The 27,286-nt window shown below is 38.7% G+C and overlaps 1 protein-coding gene across 11 annotated transcripts in view; it reads left to right on the forward strand.

The window, feature by feature from the left end:
• tjp1a (tight junction protein 1a) overlaps positions 1–26,274 on the forward strand; it is a 111,255-nt gene extending 84,981 nt beyond the window's left edge. For 3 of the 11 annotated variants that reach the window (XM_065267530.2, XM_065267535.2, XM_065267540.2), the window contains 21 exons: positions 2,361–2,491; positions 3,054–3,159; positions 3,289–3,439; positions 4,500–4,608; positions 4,953–5,172; positions 6,603–6,787; positions 7,061–7,156; positions 7,372–7,398; positions 8,979–9,061; positions 9,487–9,697; positions 12,189–12,289; positions 12,735–13,073; positions 14,422–14,646; positions 15,504–16,229; positions 16,690–16,775; positions 17,935–18,138; positions 18,291–18,370; positions 18,827–19,265; positions 20,122–20,339; positions 20,537–20,680; positions 24,559–26,274. In XM_065267530.2, coding sequence (XP_065123602.1) covers positions 2,361–2,491; positions 3,054–3,159; positions 3,289–3,439; positions 4,500–4,608; positions 4,953–5,172; positions 6,603–6,787; positions 7,061–7,156; positions 7,372–7,398; positions 8,979–9,061; positions 9,487–9,697; positions 12,189–12,289; positions 12,735–13,073; positions 14,422–14,646; positions 15,504–16,229; positions 16,690–16,775; positions 17,935–18,138; positions 18,291–18,370; positions 18,827–19,265; positions 20,122–20,339; positions 20,537–20,680; positions 24,559–24,653 — 3,976 coding nt within the window. In that variant the 3' untranslated portion in view covers positions 24,654–26,274. The remainder of the gene's footprint in view (positions 1–2,360; positions 2,492–3,053; positions 3,160–3,288; positions 3,440–4,499; positions 4,609–4,952; positions 5,173–6,602; positions 6,788–7,060; positions 7,157–7,371; positions 7,399–8,978; positions 9,062–9,486; positions 9,698–12,188; positions 12,290–12,734; positions 13,074–14,421; positions 14,647–15,503; positions 16,230–16,689; positions 16,776–17,934; positions 18,139–18,290; positions 18,371–18,826; positions 19,266–20,121; positions 20,340–20,536; positions 20,681–24,558) is intronic. The other 8 variants (XM_065267532.2, XM_065267533.2, XM_065267538.2 and 5 more) reach the window with 8 other exon arrangements.
• Positions 26,275–27,286: the final 1,012 nt, after the last annotated feature.

The raw sequence follows: 27,286 nt of genomic DNA on the forward strand, positions 1-27,286 counted from the left end.
TGCTCTGTCTTTACACAGGCTGACGGGCCCTTTTTTCACCAGAAAACTCCCACTGTAAGTGCTATGTACACAGTGGATGATATTTGTAGATGGAGTCTGCGTGCATGATGCATTTAGATGCATTTGTTGTTTGTCTTTTGTGCAGTTGTGTCAGAGTCTTAAATAGTTTGAATGTTGTGTGATACCCTTTTTGTTTTTTTGTTGTATTGTAGATTTTATTAAAGCACTTGATATAGTGAATTATGTGCTTGTGAAATTAGCATGCATTCTTTCGCATTGAGCTGGTAGTGGAGACGTAACAAGCTCAATGTATGTATGTGTGCTTGTGGAAATTGCCAGAGTGTGTCAAGTCTGTTATGCAGAAATGGCCCTATATTCGTTTTCATAAATGTGTGTTCATTAACCTCGGCACACAAGAGACGGCACTATTCCCACTGAAATTTACATAGCCGAATAGGTTTTACATCACAGTTTGTGTTAGTCACACAAAGTTACACTGTTTCTGTCTCTGTCTTTTCCTGTTTTTCTGTGAGGAGTCAGATCTTTAATTTACTCAGAGTTTCTTTACTCAAATGCACACAAATTGTTTACCGAATGTGATGTTGGGTCACGTGAGATGCAAACGCAAGAGAGATTGACAAAAGGAGGGAAGGATTTGACTTATGCACATGCATGCTGTTGGTTGAGTGTGTTAGTGCAGAAAAAAAGAGACCCTGGGATTTATGTAGGGGTGTGCATATGTGTTGTCCTAAATCTCTGATGCCCTGGACATGAAAGCACACACTACACAGCCAGGCAGGGGCTTCGTTTTCTCTTTATTTTGCACCACTTACTGTAAGGTATATATTTGTTTTCACTCAGTTATTTAGCACATTTTCAGGATGCTTATCAGTGAATATTTAGGGAGTGTTTCTTTCCTGTATGAATCATGCTTGTGTGTCAGAGCAAAAGCAATGGTACAATGATCATGTGACTTAGCTGGAATACATCCATGGTACTGCTCACCTAAAATGACTGGAAGATGCATTAAAAAACAACTAGGTATCATGGTAGTTTGGTTTTACAACTTTTTCAACAAGCTCTAGAATCTGTTTAAATGGTGGAGTTTAATGTGCTCATGTCCATCTCACGTCATTGTGAAGCAAATATAATGATGAGAGGTTGTATGAAATTTACATACCTGCTGACCCTGCAGTTTTTTTGAAATGCCACTGTGGTTGTAACCTTTTCTTGTCTTTGTCTTACATTACAGTATCTGCATATGTAAACAATGTGCCTTACTTAATATATTTTTTATCCAATGATGAGCTTTACTTCCTTAAAGGAAAACACCACTGTTTTTCAATATTTTACTATTTTGTTACCTCAACTTAGACGAATTAATACATACCTATCTTTTTCAGTGCATGCACTTAATCTTTGTACAGCGCGTCGTGAATGTGTTAGCATTTAGCCTAGCACCATATATTCCTTAGGATCCAAACAGGGATGAATTTAGAAGCTACCAAACACTTTCATGTTTTCCCTATTTAAAGACTGTTACATGAGTAGTTACATGAGTAAGTATGGTGGCACAAAATATATTGTGTTGATTTTTTAAGCTGATAGAAAATGAGAACTATATTGTATGGCAGGATATCACGTAGTTTGCAGCACTTCGACCTTGACGCGCAGTTACATCATCACTCCTGTCAATATTATTGCGCCCCAGGTTGAAATGCTGCAAACTAAGTGATCTTCCGCCCATACAATATAGTTATCATTTTATTTTGTGCCACCATACTTACTCATGTAACTACTCATGTAACAGTCTTTAAATTGGGATAACATGGTTGGCTTCTAAATTCATCCCTATTTGGATCCTAAGGAATTAATGGGGATAGGCTAAATATTAACACATTTACAACGCGCTGTACAAAGATTAATTGTACGCATTGAAAAAAGATAGGGATGTATTAATTCATCTAAATTGAGGCAAGAACTTAATAAAATATTAAAAAGCGGTGGTGTTTTCCTTTAAACACAAGTAATTATATATGATGTTTTGTTGTTTCAGTCAGTCTGTGTTTGTGCTATACTCCATGCAATGAAACAAATTAATTTTAATAATTAATTTGATTGGAAAGTTCTTAATGCTTAGACTTTATAAGGACATACTTTTAAACGCTTTCTTAGCCTCTTAAAGTACACACAAGATGTTTGGAAAATAATGAAAAAATTAACCATATACCTCCTTATGAAATTTTCTATTTTAACCCTAAAATGTACCATCTGTGTTATTTATTAGCCACCTATGAGCACCTTTTTATAAACCAAAATGAAAACAGGCTGAGTTTTCTGACTGTGAGCTGTGTTTGCAGTCACAGAAGTCGTGAGGAGGATCGCATCTCCAAACCATCAGCTTTGTCCACTCCAGTTAAGATGGCTGAGGACGTACTTCTTGCTCCGTCCACTGATCAGCCTGGGGATAAACAGATCCCACCACTGCCAGGTCGGGACTTTAACCTTCATCACTTTCACCCCCTGCTCTCCTGCTGTCTTATTTTTCCAATCTGTGTTGCTTTTTTCACATACAGATATTATTTATCCTCTACTTCACCTGTTTGAAGTCTGTTTGTAGTTTCATAACATTTAAAGGCGGAGTGCACAATCTCTGAAAGCCAATGTTGACATTTGAAATCACCTAAACGAACACGCCCCTACCCCAATAGAATCGGGACTTTCTTTTGATAGACCCGCCCCACACATCACAACCCAGGCAACGATGGCGGTTACTAGACAAGCCCCTTACTGCTGATTGGCTACAAGTGTGTTTTGGTACTCGGCTTGACTCCCTTTTCCAAAGCAATTCTCAAAAATCGTGCACCCCGCCTTTAATGTGTTATTTTGTAGGTCGAAGGGATGAATTGTATTTTTGTTACAATAAGTGATGTGTTTAGTGCTGCTGTCTGTCTTGTCTTCACTGTCAGAGCCTGTTATTAAAGATGTGTGAGTTTATTGACAGACGTCATCTTCAAAGTCTAATAAAAGTTTGTGTGTTTATGGGTGCGTAGAGCCGAAGCCTGTGTATGCACAGCCTGGGCAACCTGATGTTGATCTGCCAGTCAGCCCCTCGGACGCCCCCGTGCCCAGTGTCGTCCATGATGACAGCATTCTTCGGTGAGTCATGCTTTTTTCTGTCTTAATTCCAACAAGTGAGATACGGTGAGGGCTATTTATAGTGAGCATGACGTTACTAGCTCACAATGCAAGTATCTATGGATTACCAATTTGTTCATTTTTGTCCAGGCCTAGTATGAAGCTGGTGAAGTTCAGGAAAGGAGAAAGTGTTGGATTGAGACTGGCGGGAGGTAATGACGTGGGCATCTTTGTGGCTGGTGTGCTGGAGGACAGTCCTGCTGCTAAAGAAGGTCTGGAGGAGGGAGACCAGATTCTCAGGGTGAGGATATCCAAACATACTGAGATGCAAGTAACATCTCTTTGACTACAGTATGCAGTAAGGACATGAAAAATAGATCTGATGTCAATACAAAGGCATACATGAAGTAATAAGTGTTTTTATGAGATTAAGGTGAAGTTTGTTTTCGTTAATATAATAAAAATTAAATGGTCAACCGGTATAATATATATTACAATTTAAAATTATATTAATACAAATTTAAAACGGCTTAATTAAAGTATACTGTAAGAAAAGGATAAAATACAGAATGTATTTAGACACATATTTTACACATTTTATCATACAATCGATACTGCATAATTCTCCCTTTTTATCTTGATTAATGTGGCCATAGCCAAATAAAAGCTGTGTAATTGTTTGCTACTGAACATCAGCTGTTGACTAATCTCTGTACTGTAACACTGTATTACATTGTTTTTCCTCATAAAAATATGAAGAGATTATGTGACCCTGTGGCTGTGGGCAACAATAATCATGACATGCTCTTGCTCTGACTCAGTGCCTGTCTGTCCTCTCCATGCAACTTTCCTTTTGTTTACCCTGCGACTGCACAATGAATGCGGCTTATTGTTTAACTCGAGCCTCTGGTGGTGTCAGTGTGTAATACAGAGAGTGTTAAGTCAGGCTTATTTAAGCTTGTTTATCACCGAGCAGCTTTTAATGAAACATTGATTGCTTTGTCTCTCTCCCACACTGGTCCCAGAGCAGGTCAGCACGGTGTGTGAACACATGTGCGTATGAAACTTCTCAACCCTTGTGGACAAACACACACTCCTTAGATTCCAGGCCCTTCCCCACAGACACTCCCAGAACAAAGTTTTCCTTTTCCAGACAATTCTCTGAGTGTTTGCCAGCACTGACTGAATATTCAACTCAACTCCTTTTTCCAGATATTGAGATTTTAGGCAGAAACAAAGTTGATAAGAAAATGTGCTTTCTCTCTCTCTTTCTCCAACTCTTTATTCTACTGTAAATAAACAGTGTATTGTATGGCTGCGGCACTGCAGAGATCTAACATCTTGCGGTCTCCTGTTCATAGGTTAACAATGTTGACTTTGCAAACATCATTCGTGAGGAAGCAGTGCTGTTCCTGCTGGATCTGCCCAAAGGCGAAGAGGTCACCATCCTGGCTCAAAAGAAGAAAGATGGTGAGCAGATAAATGAACCTTTCATGTACTGATTCATTATTTATTCTATAAAGTTTACTTATTTCACAGCCTTATGTAATCCTTGATTCTGATTGGTCAGTCGTGGCATTGCGCATGGTGCTTTGTTGTACAGCGGTTGCCAAACAGTATAACTAATAGGCAACCATCTTCTTGCTTTAGTTGTAGTATTTCTTTACAAAATAAAATATTGCAAATGCAATGACCAACTTACTGTACATGTATCACCTGCCCCATGCAGTTGTTTAGTTAAGTGAAATAACATCATTCATATGATGGATGATGTTTATAGACCGGTTCATTTATTTTAACATCATGTCCTCCAGTGTACCGACGAATCGTGGAGTCCGATGTGGGCGACTCTTTTTACATCAGAACACACTTTGAATATGAGAAGGAGTCGCCTTATGGACTGAGCTTTAACAAGGGAGAGGTGTTCAGGGTGGTGGACACTCTCTACAATGGCAAACTGGGTTCCTGGCTGGCCATCCGTATTGGAAAGAATCATCAGGAGGTGGAAAGAGGCATCATTCCCAACAAGAACAGGTACCAGCACCAGAAAGAGAAAATTGCTTTATCAATTATGTAAGGAATAATTGACGAATAATTTGAAAATAATGCATACCTAAGGTGGTAATGCCTAAATTACGGCGCAAAATGGAGTTACGTTACACGGCGGGTGTGCATTATTTTCAAATTATACCACGGGTCTGATGAATGCTGTATTCTGATTGGTTGAGAATTATTATGTTGGCTTGACAACATGCTAACTTCATGCTAATCATGTTAACATCATGCTAACTTCATGTTAGCTTCATGCCAATCATGTTAGCTTCATGCCAATCATGCTAGCTTCATGCTAATCATGCTAGCTTCATGCTAATCATGCTAGCTTCATGCTAATCATGCTAACATCATGCTAGCTTCATGTTAATCATGATAGCATCATGCTAACTTCAGGCTAATCATGTTAGCTTCATGCTAATCATGTTAGCTTCATGTTAATCATGCAAGCATCATGCTAGCTTCATGCAATCCTGCAAGCATCATGTTAGCTTCATGCTAATCATGCTAACATCATGTTAGCTTCATGCTAATCATGTTAGCTTCATGCTAGCTTCATGCTTATCATGCTAGCATCATGCTAATCATGTTAACATCATACTTGAACATACTAACAGCCAGATAGCTTACTAAACTAAACTTCTGTAAAACCGTTTTAAACGTTCAGGCTACACTTTGTCAAGCCAACATAAAGTTTGTTCTGAAACTTTAATATCTAGTTTGAAAATAACGTACACCCACTATAAGTGGAATAATTGACTCCAGTCCTTTGAATTATTTGAAAATAATGTACACCCGCTGTGTATCGTATAACCACCTTGGGTGTGCTTTATTTTCTTATTATTCAATGGCCCGTCATCAATTATTCCTTTCTTATTCAAATGACAGGAGTGAATTATTCAGCTTATACCACGGTTACAACAAACATTGCTCTGGTGGTTATTTTAAGACATTTGACAGGTCAACTGTGCTTTTATTGAAAAATAATGCATACCCTTGAAAATTTCTCAACCAATCAGAATACAGCATTCAACAGACCCGTGGTACAGTACAATATGAAAATAATGCACACCCGTCGTGTAACATAACTCTAATCGTAAATTAGGCATTACCACCTTAGGTTTGTATTATTTTCAAATTATACTACGGTTACAACAAACATTGCTCTGGTGGTTTTTTTTAAAGACATTAGCTGTGCTTTTATTGAAAAATAATGCATACCCTTGGAACATTTCGCAACCAATAAGAAATCAACAGCCCCGTGGTAAAAAGTATATAAATGAACATATGATAAATAGGTCGATATACACAAATTCAAACTCTTGTGTTTATTTAAGGTATTATGCTGTATATAAATGTGGTCTATTCGGTATAGTTTGTTAAATTTACTTTACTTTTTTTTTTCATTTTAGGGCGGAGCAGCTGTCCAGTGTTCAGTACACACTCCCCAAAACGGCAGGCGGTGACCGGGCTGACTTCTGGAGGTTTAGAGGTCTGCGCAGCTCAAAGAGGAACCTGAGAAAGAGCAGAGAAGATCTGTCAGCCCAGCCCGTTCAGACCAAGTTCCCGGCTTATGAGAGAGTTGTTCTGAGGGAGGGTATGTATGTGCTCCTGTATGAAATAATCTCACATCAACATGCTAAAAATCACTCGTAACACTTCAGCAACCAAATAGGGACATCTTGACAAGCATCCTCAACGTGCTGGTGTTATAGTGGCGAGTAAAACAGCACTCACATTTCAAGCATTCAATAGCTAACTCTGTAAAACTGTAAGACAGAAATGTGTGTTGTAATACTTTAATACAGGTACAGATTCTTGCGACCTGTTCAAAGTGAAACGCGTCTGTGTTTTCCTCTCTCATTTGTAGCCGGTTTCCTGAGACCTGTTGTGATCTTCGGGCCAATCGCTGATGTTGCACGAGACAAACTGGCAAGAGAGGTGCCTGACCTGTTCGAGCTGGCGAGTGAGTGTTAATTTACTGAACACGCATACACGCTTTGATAAGACACGCGCTTTAGTGCTTCCCAATCACAGCTGCTCTGAGAGCAAGTGAGGTGTCCTGCTCTCTGGTTTCGCTTATCTAAGTGCATTAATATTCAACTTGTAAACTGATTCCATGAGTGGCCACTGGCTTTATTTACATAACATTGTTCCTTTATGACTGTATTTGCTTTTCAGAAACACAGCACCCAGATGGAAGGGAAAGTACGTTGCATAGTCACATCACAGCTCACTCCATCAGTAACCATAGTTACTAGAGGCTGCACATTATTATGGCATCCCTTATTCTAGCTATACTGAATCGACACCGCTTGGAATGTTAATGAAAAATCCAAGACATGTTCATGCTATCGACGGCTTCAAACATGTGATCCTTCAGGCATGCTTGAGAGGAGATTAAGGCACATTTGCTCATTGATTCCTCCCATCCTAAGCACCTGCTTCCTGTGTTTTCTGTGATATTTTGTATTGGAATGAGTATTATTGTTTATTATTTTTTGCTATAGTTACTGATGTTTTAGAGCCATTATATAGTAAAGAAGATACATTATTAGACTTCCTTTCTTTAAAAAATAATGTTCACTCATTCTGTTATCATTTTCTCATTCTCTTGCTGTCTCAAACTCGTATGACTTTTTTCTGGTCAAAACAACACCTCAATTTTTAGTTCGACCACATTTGTCAAAATTCCTAATTTGTTACGCTGAAGGAATTAAGTCATATGAGTCATATGAACAACGTGGCTGAGTAAATGATAACAATTAAAATTTTTGGGTGGAGGCCACCAGTGGCTTTAAAGGGACACTACACTTTTTTTTAAAATATACTCATTTTCCAGCTTCCCTAGAGTTAAACATTTGATTTTTACTGTTTTGGAATCCATTCAGCTGATCTCCGGGTCTGGCTGTACCACTTTTAGCATAGCTTAGCATAATCCATTGAATCTGATTAGACCATTAGCATCGCGCTCAAAAATAACCAAAGATAACACAGCTGCAGGTGGCGCAATGATATTACGCAGCAGCCGAAAATAGTCCCTGCTATTGAAAGTTACTAAGGGGACTATTTTCGGCTGCTGCGTAATATTATTGCGCCTCCTGCAGCTGTGTTACAGCAGCAAAGTCCTTGATTATTACGCCAGAATGAGAGTATAGTTCTTAGCCAAATCTGCCTAGAAAATCTAACTACAGAAGAGTAATTTTAAATAGGAAAAATATCAAAACTCTATTTTTAGCACGATGCTAATGGTCTAATCAGATTTAATGAATTGTGCTAAGCTATGCTAAAAGTAGTACCGCCAGATGCGGAGATCAGCTGAATGGATTCCAAGACGGTAAAAATCAAATGTTTAACTCTAGGGGAGCTGGAAAATGAGCATATTTTTTTAAAAAGTGGAGTGTTAAGTAATAAAGGTCAGTACACATTAGTTTTATTCTGTAATAACCTTCTGCTTGTACTCTACACACTGAAGCAAGCCACTGTTAAGGTGAGAGCGCTTCAGATATTTTAGACCCTTTTTAAACACTGTGGTGCACAGATGCTTTTCCCTCACTATTTATAATAAATAATAAATAAGTGCATCTTACCACAATAATGTTACACATTAGGAACATAAGAATAGTCTGCAGTCGCTTATATTGTTTATGCAGGTGCATGTGCACATCCATGTTGAATTGCCTTCTCACTGTATGCTTTATGGGATAAAGGTGCTGGTGTGATGCATGAGAGAGCGTCAGAATGGATGCGTCTGTGTGGACTAATATAAAGGGTTTTCTTTTATATAGAGAGTGAACCCAGAGATGCCGGCACTGACCAGCGGAGCTCGGGGATCATTCGCCTTCACACTATCAAACAGATCATTGACAAGGTGAGATCTCATGCATAAACACTGGGTTGGTGTTTGGATTGTCCAGTACCATTACCTGATTGATTTTTACAACAATATTCTTGGTCATATTTATATTTGGCATGATGTGCAATATAAAGCCAGTTTTACATTTGCTTGGCTGTTATTTTAATATCATCATTAATAAATCTATATACAGAGCTTTTCTCTGAAGTGTCAAAATCGAAATGTCAACAATTTATCATCTAGGTACAGCTTTAAAAAAGCAGCCATATCCATGTGTTAACGCATGGTACAGTGCATAATGCAGTGTATGATGCAAAACACTAAATGTCACGCTACTGCCTCTTGCTGGTGAAAACTGAAACAACACATTGCTGAGGTGAATGAGCTGCTCAGTGGAAGTAAGAGATGTTTGAACAGATGTGTGTGCGTGTGTTCTGCAGGAAAAACATGCAGTGTTAGACATCACTCCAAACGCAGTGGATCGGCTGAATTATGCTCAGTGGTATCCCATTGTGGTGTTCCTGAATCCCGACAGTAAGCAGGGCGTAAAGACCATGAGAACCAGACTCTGTCCCGAGTCCAGGAAGAGCGCCAGGAAACTCCACGAACGTGCGCTCAAGCTCAGAAAGAACAACCACCATCTCTTCACATGTGAGCACCTCACTGTACACTGTGTATGAAAAGAAACAAAAGAGATTGAAAGAGAGACACAGGGGAATGATTCACATAAATAACGACTTGTCCCAAAGCCTACTAACTACAGGGCAAGACAACTGAGGCAGATTTAAAAGCACAGCAACAAAAAGCCACATCTTGCAACATCTAGGCGCATAAATATATTAGCGGTATGATTGTTTTTTGCAAACAACAATTATGTAGCTAGAAAAAAACATGTAATTCATTTGTTTGGTCTGGAACTTAAAAAGTCTGGCACAGATTAGGAACACGATCAGCACCTTTAGTGTAATATTATAAGATTAGAGCATGCACAGTTGCATTAAATGTAAATATTGTAACTATTAAAAATATTAAAGGTCCAGTGTGGGTTTTAGCAGCATCTAGTGGTGAGATTGTGAACGCATACAGTAGCTGCCACAGAACAAAGTTGTCGTCCTCTGAGACAACTTTGCGATGAAGTGCGCTCCGTAGAACAGTTTGACGGTTTAGGGCTACTGTAAAAACATGATGGTGACTTCCATGTAAGGGGACTCGCGGGGTATATTTTAAGGTATTAAAAACAATACAGTTCATTTTGTAAGGTCTTTCACCACCGATAATATAGTTATGTATATTATATTGCATTTCTCTCAAGAGATCCTTCTAAAAGTCCCACATTGCACCTTTAATAAGTAGTTACTAAATACATTTTAAAAACCTTATTCCAGTCCCTCCAGAAAAACGCGATTATGCGATCGCATGATTCAATGCATAATCAGCCAAAGTCTGCATATTTATGCGGATGCCGCATTTTTCAAATACGCTGCACTTTCGCCGCATAAATTACAGATTTCTGGGAGCAAAATATGTGGGGCTTGCATGATTTCATAATTTTTGCATTTTCGTAGCAAAAAGTCACTTATATCTTGTTGAAAAATGTTGCATTTACTTCACACAAGCGCAGCCATGTCCCCTGTTGCCATGGGAATGTTATGAAGTGACGTGATTATAGGACGTGAACACCATTCAAAAGCTGCAAGCAGTTTTTGCAAGTTCATGCAGTTTTTTTAGTGCTCCCACGGGTCCTTGAAATCCTTGAAAGTTTGTGAATCTGGGGGGGGGGAATTCAGGGCCCTGGGAAGTTTTTTGAAAATATACATACATAGGTACAGGTCATTGAAAGAGCTTGAATCTATTTTATGCAAGAAGTTTTCTGGGAAAAAAATCCATATTATTCCCTGTGTAGAGTAGGATAACATCATAAAAATTCTAGACTTTTTAAGCACATGTGCTAAACTGTTTGCTTTAAATGCTTATATCTTCTGTATACGAATGTTGATTTATACCAAAATGCTTTTTTGCATAGTTGTGTTTGACACATGAAAATGTCTCGGGTTACGTATGTAACTGTTGTTCCCTGAAAAGGGAACGAGACACTGTGTCTCACTTGCCAAACTTCCTGCATCCCTGTAATGCAGTCTTTGGCAATATTTCAGATAGCGATAATTTCTGGCTCCCGTGTCACCCTGTCGTTTAGCCTCACCATTGGTTGAATTTGATATACAGATTCAGACACACTTACCCCTGAAGTCGTCCAAAAAGTGTCACCGCAGTTATGCAGCGCAAGTTCCCTCGAAAGGGAACTGTAACAATGCATCTTAAAAGGTAACCCAATGTAACCTTGCTCTCACTTGAAATGTGTCCCCAAATTTAGTCCTTGAATTTGAGGGTATTGAACCTGGAAAGTCCTTGAAAGGTCCTTGAATTTGAAGTTAACTAGGGTGTGGGAACCCTGTTTTTGCAAGTTCCCCGCAGTTTTTGCAAATTCCCACAGTTTTGCATTTTCATTGCATAAAATTGCATTAAAAATTTGATGAAATACGCGTGATATTTAGGAAAACAAGGATCAAGGATTTTTGCCCGAAAAAATGTGTTTTTCTGGAAGCACTGTTATTCTTTACTTGACACAAGATCAGTGATACAAATAAGGGATTTGATCGAAATATGTCACACTCACTATACACACACACACATTACATCCCAGCAAAAATGTGACCTCTTGTAGGTGAAAGTCTTAGGTGACTTTAAGGGAGGGAACTAAATAATTATTCGTAAAACCATACATCACATTAAATTTCATGCGGTGCCTCAGACCGCAGCCAGGCTCCAATCGAGTCCTTTTCATAACTTTAATGAAAGTAGTAAGACAAGCACAGTGTATTTGGCAGAGCTGTATAAGTACCAATGAGTTATAGCATTGCTCATTTGTAATTTGCTTTGAATAAAAGCCTCTTTTGAATGTAAATGTAACACGTCATAAAGATCACAAAGTACATGAAGAGAATTTTTAGATCATTTTAATGAGCTGATGAATAAGTCATGTATCACAATGTGTGCTGCAGAATGTGAAGAGCAGTGTGCTTACTACTGTAATTGAGCGATGATCTTTGCCTTTAATTTGATCCTTTTTTTTGTTATTCTGCAGCCACCATTAACATGAACAGCATGAATGATGGCTGGTATGGAGGATTGAAGGAAAGCATTCAACAGCAGCAGAATCAGCTGGTGTGGGTCTCAGAGGGCAAGGTTAGTTACAGTAAACTTTACTACATTACACAGCAGATACAGATTCATTATGGACAAGTTCATCAGGTTCATTCTTTATCTAAAGCAGAAGGTTTGCATTTAATGGCCATGCTTTGTCTTCCCTGTATATCTGTTTTGTCACATGGTTCATTTCATTGGCTTCTGTTTATTGTTTTTATGAATTTAGAAACGATTTGCAGCGTAGGAGTTTGTTTGTTGTTTTTCATCTGTAACTTTTACATATTTCTATTTCTACTTTCTTAAATGTACGCCCCTTGATCTCTCTCTCTCTCTCTCTCTCTCTCTCTCTCTCTCTCTCTCTCTCTCTCTCTCTCTCTCTCTCTCTCTCTCTCTCTCTCTCTCTCTCTCTCTCTCTCTCTCTCTCTCTCTCTCTCTCTCTCTCTCTCATCCTCTTCTTTTATGTCTTCATTCTCAATCTGTTTAGGCGGACGGTGCTCCCGACGATGACCTGGATCTTCACGACGACCGCCTGTCCTACCTCTCCGCCCCAGGTAGCGAGTACAGCATGTACAGCACGGACAGCCGGCACACCTCTGATTATGAGGACACCGATACGGAGGGTGGAGCCTACACAGACCAGGAACTAGATGAGACCTTGAACGATGATGTGGGTCTTCCCAGCGAGCCTGCCATCACACGTTCCTCAGAGCCTGTCCGGGAGGACCCACCCGTCATTCAGGAACCCCCTGGATACAGAGGGTACCAGCCCGAGCCGTTGAACCGCATCGACCCAGCGGGGTTCAAGGCCCCTGCACCTCAGCAGGTAGCTTTTCTGCGAGCAGTAAGACTTCCCTGTTGTCTGGAGGCCGTGGTGTGCGTGAGAAAAGTTTTCTAGCACCGTTTTGAAGGACGGGTTGCTTTAAAATCGTATTATTGAAGTACTAGACAAGTGACAATGACCAAGTGTTGCCAAGTATTTATTACGTGTATTTGTGAGCGTGTAGTGTAAAAGTTTTGGTGTGTGCGTGCGTGTGTGTGTTTTCTTTGGAAACAAATATGGCTTCGCTGTTATACTGTACGTAGATGCTGTGACTCTTATCTCAGTACGACACGTATGAATTACAGGATTACAATGAAAGAAATAATGTTTAAGTATATGCTATAATTCCCATCCCCTGATATGTAATTACTAAAATGATGTCATTACCAGACAGTATTATGTGCATGATGAAATGACAGTGTTAAGTAATATTAATGTGAATGTATTTATCTACAGTATGGGTCCAGTTGCCATCATGATATATCCACAGTGTCCTAGATGTTGTGTTTTCGAGAGCGCCCAAAAATTGTACTTTACTCTATAATTAAACTGATGTCAGACTATCTTACAAAGAGAACCTTGTCTAGTTGTAAATTTTTACATGACACGGTTCACAGAATCACAAATTCATTCTGCACATTAAAGGAATGTTCTGGTTTCAAAACAAGTTAAGCTTTACTAACAGATTTGTGGCATAAGTCACGGTAAAAATCATGAGTTACAATACAACAAAGTCCTTTCAGAGAAACCGCGCCACTAGGCGGCCATATTTGTGAACGCCTCCGTGCAGTTATTTTAATCATACAAGACTAAAGTCCTGTTTACTTGAAGACAGATCTATAAAATCACATGCTAAAATTGTTTTTCAATATTTTACTATGTTCTTACCTCAACTTAGACAAATGAATACATACCTATCTTTTTTCAATGCATGCACTTAATCTTTGTACAGCATGTCATGACTGTGTTAGCATTTAGGCTAGCACCATTCATTCCTTAGGATCCAAACATGGATGAATTTAGAAGTCACAAAACACTTCCATGTTACAGGAGTAGTTACACACATATAAGTATGGTGACACAAAATAAAATGTGCCGATTTAAAAAAAAAGATATTAATATAGATAAAAAAATATTACTGCACCCTAGGACGAAGTGCTGCTGCGCATGCGAACAGGTTGGCAATCATAGTTGTGATTATATGCCTCAAATTCTGCTGGTTAGCACCTGGAACATTCCTTTAATAAACCAGAACTGTTGGTAGGTGAGAAAAGGAAAATGTTGAAGCTCACCTGAATGGCACTGGTGAGATTTGACCCCGTATATTAAACATTTCTGAACACCTTCACAGAAAGCAGAGGCTGCTCTACCCCCGCAGCCTGAAAAACTGGCAGAGACAGCGCCCCCTGTTGCTCATGTAAATGTAGCAGCCCAGAATGCCAAGGATCACCCGGTCACCCTCACTCAGGGGGACTACAGCCACGAGGCTGGCTCTCTCTTCCCAGCTCCCCCTGAGCTAGCTCAGCCCCCGCTTCTCGACCCCAACCATTCCGGACAACCCGGGTCAGAGTCCAAGGTACCTCGCTAGCCACCCTGCTCTGGACTGAAACCGGCCCTGTTAACGGCCGAGCCCGGTGCTCTGTTTTACCGCCGTCCTCCCTGCCTGTGTGCTGCACTGCTTTCCTCTAGCTCTTGCATGTGTGCCTTTAAACAAAGGTCTTTCTCGTTTCTGCGTCTTTGTGCGTGTTTGCTTTTTACAGCGTTCGTAAACAACAGTGGGTATGGCAGAGGCCTCCAGCATTAGGATCGTAGTTCATGAACCTTCAGACAAGCCCAGGTCCCCACTGTCGCTTGCCTACTCTTGCATGGGTTTCTTTTCGTTTTTTGCTTGTTGATATAGAGTTAATGAAATGAGTTGTGCAATGACTTAATAATCAGTTTTTCAAAATGATTTTTCCATTCTGTTCTCGCTTTGAAAGGTAGCCTTGCTGTTTGTAACATGCGATTCAACACTTGCTTGGAGGTGTGGCGCTGCTGTAGACGAATTACAGACCTTGTTGTTATTACTAAAAGGCTACTTCTCAAAAAATGAAGCAAAATATTCCCTAAATAGTGTTTTATTTCTGGCTGATTTTTATCCCAACATATCTGCTGCTTTATCTATTGAATTGATTGACCCTTCATTGACTATCAAATTGTGTGTGATGGCTGCCTTCATGTTGACCTGTTTAATAACTGCGCACTCTTTGAGTCTTCCTTCATTGCAGGTCTTTCTGCCGACGCTAAGCTTCAGTCTTCAACTATTAATCAGAATATTAATCATCTCTGGGTTCTGCTGTTTCATTCATCTCAATCGATTGCCGTGCCTTTAAAGTTTTTAAGTTTCTCCGTATGATAAACTTACACGTGTCCTCCTTTTACATTTATCAACAGATGTACAAGAAGGACATCTACCGTATGAATGAACCAACGGAGGTGAAACCCAACACTATGCAGCCCAAATACGGCTCCCAGCTGCCCATCTACCAGGAAGACAAGCCATACAGAGATTACGACCACCAGGGCTACCACTATGACGATGACTATATAGAACCAAAGGCTCGTAACTTCGACCCTAACTTGCATTTTGACAACAGCCTGCCTCCATATGAAGAGCAGTGGGCCCCATATGACCACCAGACCATTCCCCAGCAACCCTCTGGATATGACCCTCATGAGGATGGTATGAACCGAATTTACGGTCACCCTCAGCCACGCCATGACATCCCTTACGACGCGGGTCGACCTCGCTACGGCAAACCTAGCCCCGGACCCATCCGGCACGACGAACCGCCCCATCCCGTCACGGGAGGATATGATGCGCGGCCGCAGTATGACCAGTCCACCTCTCGCTCCCCAGAGCCCCCTAAACAGTACTACGACCCCTCTCAGAGGCCCCCCTACACCCAACCGCAACAGAAGGGACCCTCTGTGACCCCTCCCAAACCCGAGTCCATCTCACCGCCAGTGGAGCCTGCACATCTTCCTCCTCCTTCAGGAGCAACAGAAGAAGATCCAGCCATGAAGCACCAGTCCGTGCTGACGAGAGTGAAGATGTTTGAGAACAAGCGATCTGTTTCTGTGGACAGGGTGAGGGAGTCTGCAGATTCTGGCCTTCGGGTATGTTGATGCAGTTTGTTTTCTACTGAATAAATGCATTGGAAATAATCAGTAGTAATAATAACCGGCTGTGACAGCAGCAAATCAAGAGCAACCCCACATTTTGTTAGTTGCTTAATTTTTTATGTGCTGTCGCTCTGGGTTGCCCTGCCTGCACACAATGAAATCTCATTATTATATTCTCATGTATATAACATGCTATGAATGACAGAGATTGATTGTGGAAAAGCATTAAATATTACATGACAGATCTCTTTTCAAAGAACTCGATCACACTGTGTGGATATTGCTTGTGATTTAGCTGCTTGTAGCATTTTTGCTTTCTGGGAATGTTGAGATATAGCTTTGTAACATTGCTGCTTTTTTGTCTCAGTGCAGTCGATAGGACATAGTGTGACATTTTTTTCTTTCTCTGCAAACTAAATATCAGTTTATTAAACTCTTTTTCTGCCCCCCTCAGCCAGTGGACATGGTGCCTAAACCTGGTGCTGCCTCCGTGCCCAAAGCCAATTCTTTAAGTAACCTGGACCAAGAGAAGGCCTTCAGGTAATGAGCTAGCCAATAAAGCAACTGATTTTCAACCCATTAGTAGACCACATTATATTTGAAGAGTTTGGTTCCAAAACGCAATAAATCCATTTTGACTAATTTGGGTAAAGATTTGTTTTTTTATACCAAGAAAGTGACACGATGAAAGCCACTATTTTCTGTTACAAACTTTCACATAGCATCTTTAGGTTATAAAAACATAAAAAATTAAAATCCATAATTTGATTTTCAAAGATTTATTATAAAAACTGATATTTCATGGCAAGTTTTTTTCAAAATGCTATAAATCTATTGAATCAATATATAAATGTGCATTCATCTTTGCCATGTTATATTTATTTAGTTGACTAGTGGTATACACTGATAAAAAAATAATCATTAATGGCATTAATCAAAACACTTACTTTGTCAAATTAAGAACACTTATTACTGCTGTCATCCTTGGGACGTCGTCGATTAACTTTTTGACAGCGATCAGCTGTTTTGGTCCTGCAAAGTATTTACTTAAGTATTTACTTTTTAGTACTGACCTGATACAATACTGATTTTGGCGGTAACTAATAAAAAAGGCATTTATTGCGTTTTGGAACCAAACTCTTAATTTGTCTGGAGCTGAAGCTAATAAAAATCAAGATCTTAGCTTGAGATCTTGAAGAGACATGACATTGTGCTTCTTTATGTTAGTGTGGCTTCACAAATATGACCCTGGACCACAATACCAGTCATAAGTCGCACGGGTATATTTGTTGAAATAGCCAACAATACATTGTATTGTATGTAAAGATCACGTTACATGATATTTTGTACTTTTCCTACTGTAAATATATCAAAACTTTATTTTTTGTGGATGCAGTTGCTAAGCATTTCATTTGGAGAACTTTAAATAATTCAATTTTTTGGCACCCTCAGATTCCAGATTTTCAAATAGTTGTATTTCAGCCAAATATTGTCATATCCTTACAAACCGTACATCAATGGAATGCTTATTTATTCAACTTTCAGTTGATGTATAAATCTCGATTTGAAAAAAATTACCCTTATGACTGGTTTTGTGGTCCAGGGTCACAAAAGTTTCCTGTAAAATTCCAGCTGCATTAGTGCACTTTCCTATAGTAGTGGAGTTTTGTGAAAGCACACCTGCTGTTTCTGTTCTCAGAGCTCCTGAGCCCCAGCAGCCCCAGCCTAAGGAAGATATGGATGATATTATTCGCTCTAATAACACTGACCCTGATGAAGATGATGAGTACTACAGGAAACAGCTCTCTTATTTTGACCGTCGCTATGACAGTAAACCCTCCCCGCAGCTGACACCTGCTATTAAGCCTGCTCAACCCCAGAGCCAGCCCGGGTACTACCCACGGTACATTCCTTACCAATAATATGTGTCTTATGTTTATATTTTTTTACTTTATTTTCGTCTTAGCAAGTTGTGAAATATTATATAAAATAAAGTATGAATCTCTTTAAGATTGCATTCATGTGTGAGCTTGTCCGTCTATTTGTGTGCCACAGGACAGATTCAGTGGAGAAGATAAACCCTGTTCCTCCGGTAAACCCAGCTGTCCCACCTCCAACCCTGCCCAAACCTGCTGGTAAGAGTGACTTACAGGTGCATTTGGGATGCATTCTATTAGTACATACATACTTTCCATGGGCGGTACAAGTGGCTCAGTGGGGGTAGCACTGTTGCCTCACAGCGAGAAGGTCCCCGGTTCGAGCCCTGGCTGGGTCAGGAGGCCTATTTGTTTGCATGTTGCAAAACTGTGGGTTTACTCTGGGTACTTCAGTTTCTTCCCACAGTCCAAAAACATCAGGTTAGGGGAACTAGAGATGCAAAATGGTCCCTCCCCACAATGTGTGTATAGATTAATTGGTTCTCGCCATGAATATAACCATACAGTGAATGCTGGAATGGCATTAAGAATGAATAAATTCATACATACATTTCCATAAAATCAAACACATGGATCAGCATTGCTACTATGACAGTTGAGCTACAGTACATTAACTCAACATACCATTTTAACTCTTCTGTCTCCTTCAAACAGTGACCCCGCCGCTTGATACACACGGATCTCCTAAAGTGAAGCTACCTAATCATGAAGACACAGTACAGAGCAACTATCTGCCCCAGAAGAGCTTTCCAGAGAAATCCCCTGTTAACGGCACAAGCGAACCTCCAAAGCCCAGCAGCGTTCCTGCCACATCCAGCTACAACCGTTTTGTGCCCAAGCCATACACCACATCTGCAAGGCCCTTCGAGCGCAAGTTTGACAGCCCCAAGTTCAATCACAACCTCCTGCCTAATGACTCTCAAAACAAGACGGATAATGTCAAAGCCCCCATCAGTAATTCAGTGAAGCCACAGAGCTCCCCACAACCAGCGGACCACGACAGCGGCCTGGACACCTTCACTCGCACCATGGACCAGAAACCCAAATACCAGCAGAATAACACCAATGCAGTGCCCAAGGCAATACCTGTCAGGTATAGTAGTGTAAATAATAACATCATTTAGTATTTTTTTGTACACGTTTTTACTCTTTCCCCGCTATTGACAACCTAGAAAATGTGAAAAAGATCAACCCAGTAACTTGGTAAACCATTCTCTGCAAGCATGTGAACAAATAGGTCAGTGAAATTTGGCTCCCCCTGTGATGACAGAAGGGGATAATACCGCCCCTTAATCTGTACTATCCAACCACAGCACTGCCATTTAGTGCAGAGATCAACTCATTTGCATTTTAAAGGACACACCCAAAACGGCACATTTTGCTCACACCTACAAAGTGACAATTTTCCGGCAATCCGTATTTCTGCTATTATCCTCCAAGTGGTGCTCTTACCCAACTTATAAAACCCGGAAGTGTTCCCATAGGGAAAAACAGTTCAAACTCTGTGTATGTTTGGATCATCACTCTGAATCTGATCTCTATCAAAAGTCCTTCACAAAAATGCAATTACCTAAAAATAAAACATTTTTGAAGAAACCTACCCACAATAAGAGTTGATAAAAGAGAACAAATAAAGTTAGGATGAAACATTTTTTTTGAAAGCAGAGGGTCTGTTCTGTCATTTGATATATTTTATGTTTATATATTTAAAAAGAACATTTTCTGGAAGGCATTAAACTTTTGTGAAAATCATAAAAAAAATGCTGCTGCTGGCTGGCAACTTTAAAAAAAAAATGCTTAAAGGGGAAAGAGTTAAGGAGTATCTGCAATAAACACTCATCAGCAGACAGATCATTATTAGGGAAAAACACATTATAAGCAAACGTGACTTTAAAAGGATTTAGATCGCTTAAAAAAGAGCTGCTCACAATTTTTATTTTTTGCTTTAGCCCAAGTGCTTTAGAGGACGACGACGATGAAGACAGCCACACAGTAGTGGCTACAGCACGAGGCATTTTCAACAATAACGGTGGGGTGCTGAGCTCTATTGAGACAGGAGTGAGCATCATTATCCCTCAAGGAGCAATTCCTGATGGCGTGGAGCAAGAAATTTACTTTAAAGTGTGTCGGGATAACAGCATCCTGCCACCGCTGGACAAAGAGAAAGGTCAGTCCAGAAATTCTGATGATTTTATTTTTCTTAAATTTGTGAAAGAACCTTTTTCTGACAGTGTTTGAATGCAAGGTTATTGATACACATCTTGTATTTAAACATAAAACCTTGTTTTATAACTGCCAAAGATGCAATACAGATGTATTTTTAATTTGTACAACATAGGGTAATAAAAGTGTTTTTGTTTACAGGCGAAACTCTGCTGAGTCCTCTGGTGATGTGTGGCCCTCACGGGCTGAAGTTCCTGAAGCCGGTGGAGCTCCGCCTACCTCACTGTGCGTCTATGACCCCTGATGGTTGGTCTTTTGCTCTAAAATCCTCCGACTCCTCGTCGGGTATGCTGTCCTCTCTCTGTCCTTTTGGGGGTCATTTTGGATGGCTTTGTGACAACATGGTTGTGGGTCTTGTCTTTATGCATCTTTTATTCACACATCCATACAGCTCATCCTGCTTCTTTTCCTTTGTCACTCACTGGGTGTAACTCACTCTTTCAATTCTTCCAGTCTGCTCATTCTGTGGCTGATTTGTGGCCGGTTGTAGTGTCATTAATTCAAAATATTACATTACCTTTCAAACATTAACGTAAATAATTTATTTTCCCCATTTGCTGAAGAAATCACCAGTAAGATAAAAGCATTCAGTCATGTGAACATAACTGCCATTCCAGATAGATGTGGAACTATTTATTTTGTATTCCTTTAAATAAAATAAAAAATCCAACAACAAAAAACAAAGAACAGAAATAACTATATTATCAAATTAATAAAAATGAAATCTTAGTGGTTTAAAAGATTTTGCATTGTAGCAAATAATTTTGTTTAGGCAAACGAATTGTATTGTTAATAAAACATGCAAATTTAAATCATTTGTTTCGAACTTGTAAAGGCCAACATTACTTAACGTTGTGCTCAGTGTTGAAAATTTCAATGCAGATTTTTGTTCACCAGATTTTGCCTAAATACACATTATGTATTTTCTTGATTAAAGCCGTCTCTGTGTACTGTATGAAACCATGGTTTCTGTATAGGTCAAATGAATACTTTTGCATCTAGGGCTGTCACAATGGTTAAAAATGGTCTCATCGCGATAGTTTGACCTCATCGCAATGATTTCAGATCACCGCAATTCTAAAACACACTTTAAAAACCACAAGGGGGAGCTGCAGCGCTTTTATAAACTAGACCGTATCAGATGGCGCTCCTTAACTGACAGTGTAACGCAATACATTAAAAAGCCAACTAATACAGTGGAAAAACTGCATTTTAAAGAAATGCTGCAAAGGAATCTGTAAGAAATTGATTTTTTTGCAACCACTAAAGACTTGTGGTCCAGTACTAATATGGCCTTAGTAGGATTAGCTACTATTTAAGGGCTGTTCTGGTATTATCAGTTTATTTTGATTGCCTCTTTATTTACAGTTATTTTTTAGACATTTAATTTTGTTTATTTTTTATGAATTTCAGTTTTTGAAAGATACCTATATTGATTAAATAATTACTTTTAAATATATGTTATGTGTATTAATATTTACTGCCAGGTAAACCTTGCAAAATAATTAAATAATTTTTACACATTGTTGTGATTATTTCATGAACAAACGAAAAAATATGATAATTAAATGTCAAAGTAATAAAACAGACAATTGACCGTTATAATCGTCCCAATTTATTAAACAACCGTCATGACAGCCCTATTTGCATCTGATCATTATGATGAATCTCTCAATTGGTCATATGAGTACATTTCATAATTCACTCATGATATTTTTTATGTTTTGATTGGATTCTCACACAGCCACCCAAATGTCTGAATGGTCAGAGATGCTGTAATTGCCTTTATTCTACTTACGTAGAGCAGCAGCACATTTCTCGGGGTCTTCATCTCTCTCTCTTTTTCCTTCTTTCCCTTTCCCCTAATTCTTCTCTGTGTAACTGTTACTGATAAAGATGGCATTGGCCTGGATTATATGCTAATGAACTTCTCAATATGAATGTGCAGTGGAGAGATAATACTGCAGCTTCATGTGCTGTCCTGTCTCAATCCAAACTAATAACAGACATTTAATTCTAATCTGCAAAAACAAGGCTGTTCTTTAGCAATGGCTGGAGACTAACTGCCCCACACATACTGTACCTGGAAAGTCAAAGAGTTTACATGACTGTTATCCTATACACAAGTTGTTCTGAAGCTTTATGAAGGAGTTATTGTCTATTTCTCAATTGTGGTTTAACTTGCTATGCTAGGGGAAAATGTCAAGTGTCACCCCCTGGGTTACAAAAAATCCCTGGTATTGCAGTCTGTTTTATAGCAACCTGAACGGGACGGATATAGCAACAATACCTAACAATAACTAAAAACCATTATTTTTCCGATGCTGTTTAGTGTTGCTATTGGCACAGAAAGAGTACATTTGGAGATCTTTTAGTAAATGTTCTTGTCCTTGAATTTAAACCCCAAAATAGTGCATTCTTCTTTTCAGAGGTAATCCACACAGCTCTAGTGGTTTAATAACGGTCTTCTGTGGGGATTCATTGCGATTTTGTAAGAAAAATAACCATATTTAAAACTTTATGAACTGTAAAAATTAGCTTTCAGTATTTGCGTCATCTTGGACTCTTGCGAGTTTGAGCTCGTTGCCATTGACTAGTGACTAGTTATTATAGTTTATAAAGTCAATACCGCATATATTCACATCGATCACCCGCAAAATACATTTATTAACTCCTTGGAGCCGTGTGGATTACTTCTGTGAAGGAAGATTTTTTTGGGTTTTAAAGTCAAAAGTTGTTCCCTGATTCCTGTTTTCATAAGATTGGAAAAGCAAGGACATAAAGCACAAAAATAACTCCAAAAGTGTTCGTCTGAAAGATGGTGGACATATTTATCTCTGATTGCTTGAGGGGTAAATACATCATGGGGTGATTTTGATATTTGGTTGGAGTATTGCTTTAAATGGGACATTTCACAAGACTTTTTTTAAAATGTAAAATAAATCTTTGGTGTCCCCAGAGTACATATGTGAAGTTTTAGCTCAAAATACCCCATAGATCATTTATTATAGCATGTTAAAATTGCCACTTTGTAGGTTTGAGCAAAAATTTGCCATTTTTGGGTGTGTCCTTCAACATGCAAATGAGCTGATCTATGCACTAAATGGCAGTGCCTTGGTTGGATAGTCCAGATTAAGGGGCGGTATAATCCCCTTCTGACATCACAAGGGGAGACAAATTTTAATGATCCATCTTTTTACATGCTTGCAGAGAATGGTTTACCCAAACAAATTTACTGGGTGGATCTTTTTCACATTTTCTAGGTTAATAGACGCACTGGTCCCAATTTTAGCACTTAAACATTTTCATGATATGCCCCCTTTAAGTTAGATTCTGTGTTAGATTCTATGTAGTGTTTTGGCTGGTCTACATATATCTAGTAAATATTTATCTACAGCAGGAGTCTCCAAGCTTTTTGCGGGCAGGGGCTACCACAATGGATAAAAAATATGATATAGTCTACTCAAAACTTTTTCATTTTACTTTTATTTTATATTACTTGTTGATGTTTTTTAGTATTGTTTAAAATGTTAAAATACATAAAAGAAGCCAAGCTAATATCAAAAACATGAAATAAATACATTTTACAATTGAGACTATTAATATTGTTTTAATAGGTACCCCATTAGCGGCCCATTTAATGGCAGCTAATCTTCCTGGGGTCCTCTTTAAAATTATTCACAACATAACATTACACAAAGCAATAACAACACAAATTACAATCAAGATAATTCAAACATTGCACTTACATTCAGAAAAAAAAAATACCATTTGAAAAAACATGACAATTTCCAGCTGGCACTAGATCATTTGCAGCAATTCCTGGGTTACTGTCCTCTTAAATTTGTATTTGTTCTTAATTCTGCGTGATGAGACAGAAAGTCGATTCCAAATAGACATTGCTCTGTAAAGTGATGTGCGTTTCAGAAAATTTGTATGTAGAATGTAGAAATAGAATGTGCTTTGGCTGGCATCTAACAGACTCCACGTTGGAGACCCCTGATCTACAGTATATCTACACATATAAGCACTGGCTAGAAACCAAGCATGAGTGTTACTTTATTTTAGTACATAGAGTTTATTATCAGGGCATGTTATAACACAGGCATGTATATTTTCCGTTGCTCTGTAATATTCACCTGCATTTTCTTCTGTCCATCCAGGTGATCCTAAGAATTGGCAAAACAAATCTCTTCCCGGGGACCCTAACTATATGGTTGGAGCCAACTGTGTGTCTGTACTTATTGACCATTTCTAAGGAGGGCAACAGCGTGCCTGTTACTGAACGTGGGACCAGATAAATTGAAAGAGAACCTTCCTTATCTCTAACGAAAACACACACTCAGTCTTCTAGGATGAAGGATCACTAAATGAAGAGTCTCCTGTCTGTGCTAAGGCTTTGTTTACTGTAACCATGAAGACTGCAGGGTGGGTTACATTCTCTGAAGTGCTGTTTGAATCTCCTCATCTTCCTCTTCGGTTTTCTTCCTATTTTTTAAGTGCTTTTAAAGGCTTTTGAGGATAACAAACAACAGACATTAACTTTTACTGGACTGCATGCTCTGTGCCACTCACAAATGATTATTATTAATACACTGTAAGCCAATTACAATATTTGCTACACACATATTTGTATTTTTTAATTGTTAGGTTCTTCCATTCAATCTAGGCAGATGAAAATTATAGACTATATTATTCTGCAAATGTATTTTCACTTCGTATAGTATGCACAACATAATGAGTATAATGTATATTGCGGCTTTTCTAGAATATTGACTTTGAGGTTTCTTTCAAGCAGTTGGGTGTGATGCATTTGCTGGCTTGAATTCTGATTCGCAGAATCGTTGCTAAATAAAAGTTTCAGGAGAGAAATCCTTAAAGAATAAAGAATAAACACTTTGAAATTTTCCTAGCCAAGGACACCGTGTCACCAGAATTTTCCTCACGGATCTATGAACTTTAGCACTGGAACATTCCTGCTGTGTCGAGATCTATGCATGTGCTTTGACTCAGGTGTGAAGACCACTGCTTTTTCTTTCTCTTTTATTCTGTCTCTTCCAGTTTCTTCCTCAGTCTCTCTTACTCACTCCATCTAAAGCAGTGATGCCTTATCTGAAGTGATTCACGTTTTCAATAACAAAACCTTTTTGGTTTCTTTTTTTGCTAAGTTGTGTTAATGATAAATTATGAAGAAATTGTAATTCTCTTTCTGCCATTTTGTCAACCCACTGTACAAAATAAAGCTGGGTGTCGCACACAAGAGCAGCGTGTAAGGCTAAGAACAGGTTTTCTCTTTATATCCGCTATGCACAAGACCTTAAAAGAGAAACGGTGTCAGGAAGGAAGTAAATTGGCTGTACATAAAGCTAGCATATTGCCTTCAATACTGGTTTGTAAATGACTTTTGTATGTCTTTATTGTTTTGTATAAAACTAAGCAGGAAAACGTTTATAAAAGAGAGCGAACGAAATGAAAATGATCTTTGTATTCTGGTTCTTCCCTGGAGCCTTGGAACGTGTGTTTAGCAGTAATAAAATCACATTTTCTACAGATACTCACTATATATACTGTAAGCATTTTTAATGATAACCTTCTTTTTATTCTTTATTTACAAAAGTGCTTGATGTAAACTTCTTCTAAACAGTGTGCTTTAAATGTGTCCCTCACATTTATTTCTGATACTGGATGCTTTATTGTGTGTCCTGAAATGTATTTTTGTACTAATAGACATTATATTACGGCACACCAGAAATCTTCTTCTTTAGGCTATATAACACGGTTTAGACTGGACATTAGCTATTCACGTGTGGCAAAGTTTTGTTTCTTAACACAATTTCCAATATGCCACTGTATTAAAAAATAAAATCATTTTTAAAATACGCTGTTGTTACTGGTGATTTCTGTAGTTGTAAGACAACATGTAAAGGCGGTTTTCCGGACAGGGATTAGACTAGTCCTAGACTAAAATAAAAGTGCTTGCACTAACATATCTTATGTTAATATACATCAGTGCCCTTTGCCTTGCCTCAAAATGCACACAAGTAATGTTTTTAGTGAGGCATGTTTGTTAAAACTAGTTTTATTTCCTAATTAAACTAAGGCCTAGTTCTGGTTTAAGCTAATCCCAGTCCGGAAAACCAACCCATAGTGTCCTCTTCACCTGAGAGGCAAGGTGAAAACGTGTCTCGTTGCGACATGGATACTGCTGTAATAAAATCAATGTGTAGTGACGCATTTTGTCCTGCAGATGGCGTCAAAGCTCCACCTTGCTGATTCATTCACTGTAACAGCTATTCATTACCTTGTGTCACTTATAATATTATATTGTTTTAGTCAATGCGATTAATAAATATGTATATAACTTTGTCCTTACAATCCAACTCTGTGTATGACTTCAAACTGACCATGTGACGATCATCAGATATTGTATATGCAAAAATAACCCATCAGACAAAAAACTGAAATCTGTTCCATCTGTACTCAAGTTTCATTTAACCAATCAGTCTATAATAGTATAGTAATAACATAACATACCTAGTGAAGTTAATTTTGATACAGGCTAATGCTACCTGTGATTTCAACAGACGTAAAAAATTTAGTTTGATCTACTACGTTACAAATTCGTATTAAAAGGATGCTGCATTGCATGATGGTTTTGTATCTAAAGCAAAATATGGAGACAGATACTTCTGCAGATGCTCGACAAATACGCAATTTAATTATAAAATTTTTAATTATACTTTTTTTACAAAAGAAAGTGCTTGATAAAATACTGAGTGCTTTATTTTATCCTAAAATGTATATTTCATTATCTAAAGCAAGGGCAGTCTTTAAATAAGAGGTGTGGAGTTTTACGATAAAGTCATAAAGTGGGATAATTGATAAGGATAA

This window comes from Paramisgurnus dabryanus, chromosome 2 (genome assembly GCF_030506205.2).
Source record: "Paramisgurnus dabryanus chromosome 2, PD_genome_1.1, whole genome shotgun sequence".
Lineage (NCBI taxonomy): Eukaryota > Metazoa > Chordata > Actinopteri > Cypriniformes > Cobitidae > Paramisgurnus > Paramisgurnus dabryanus.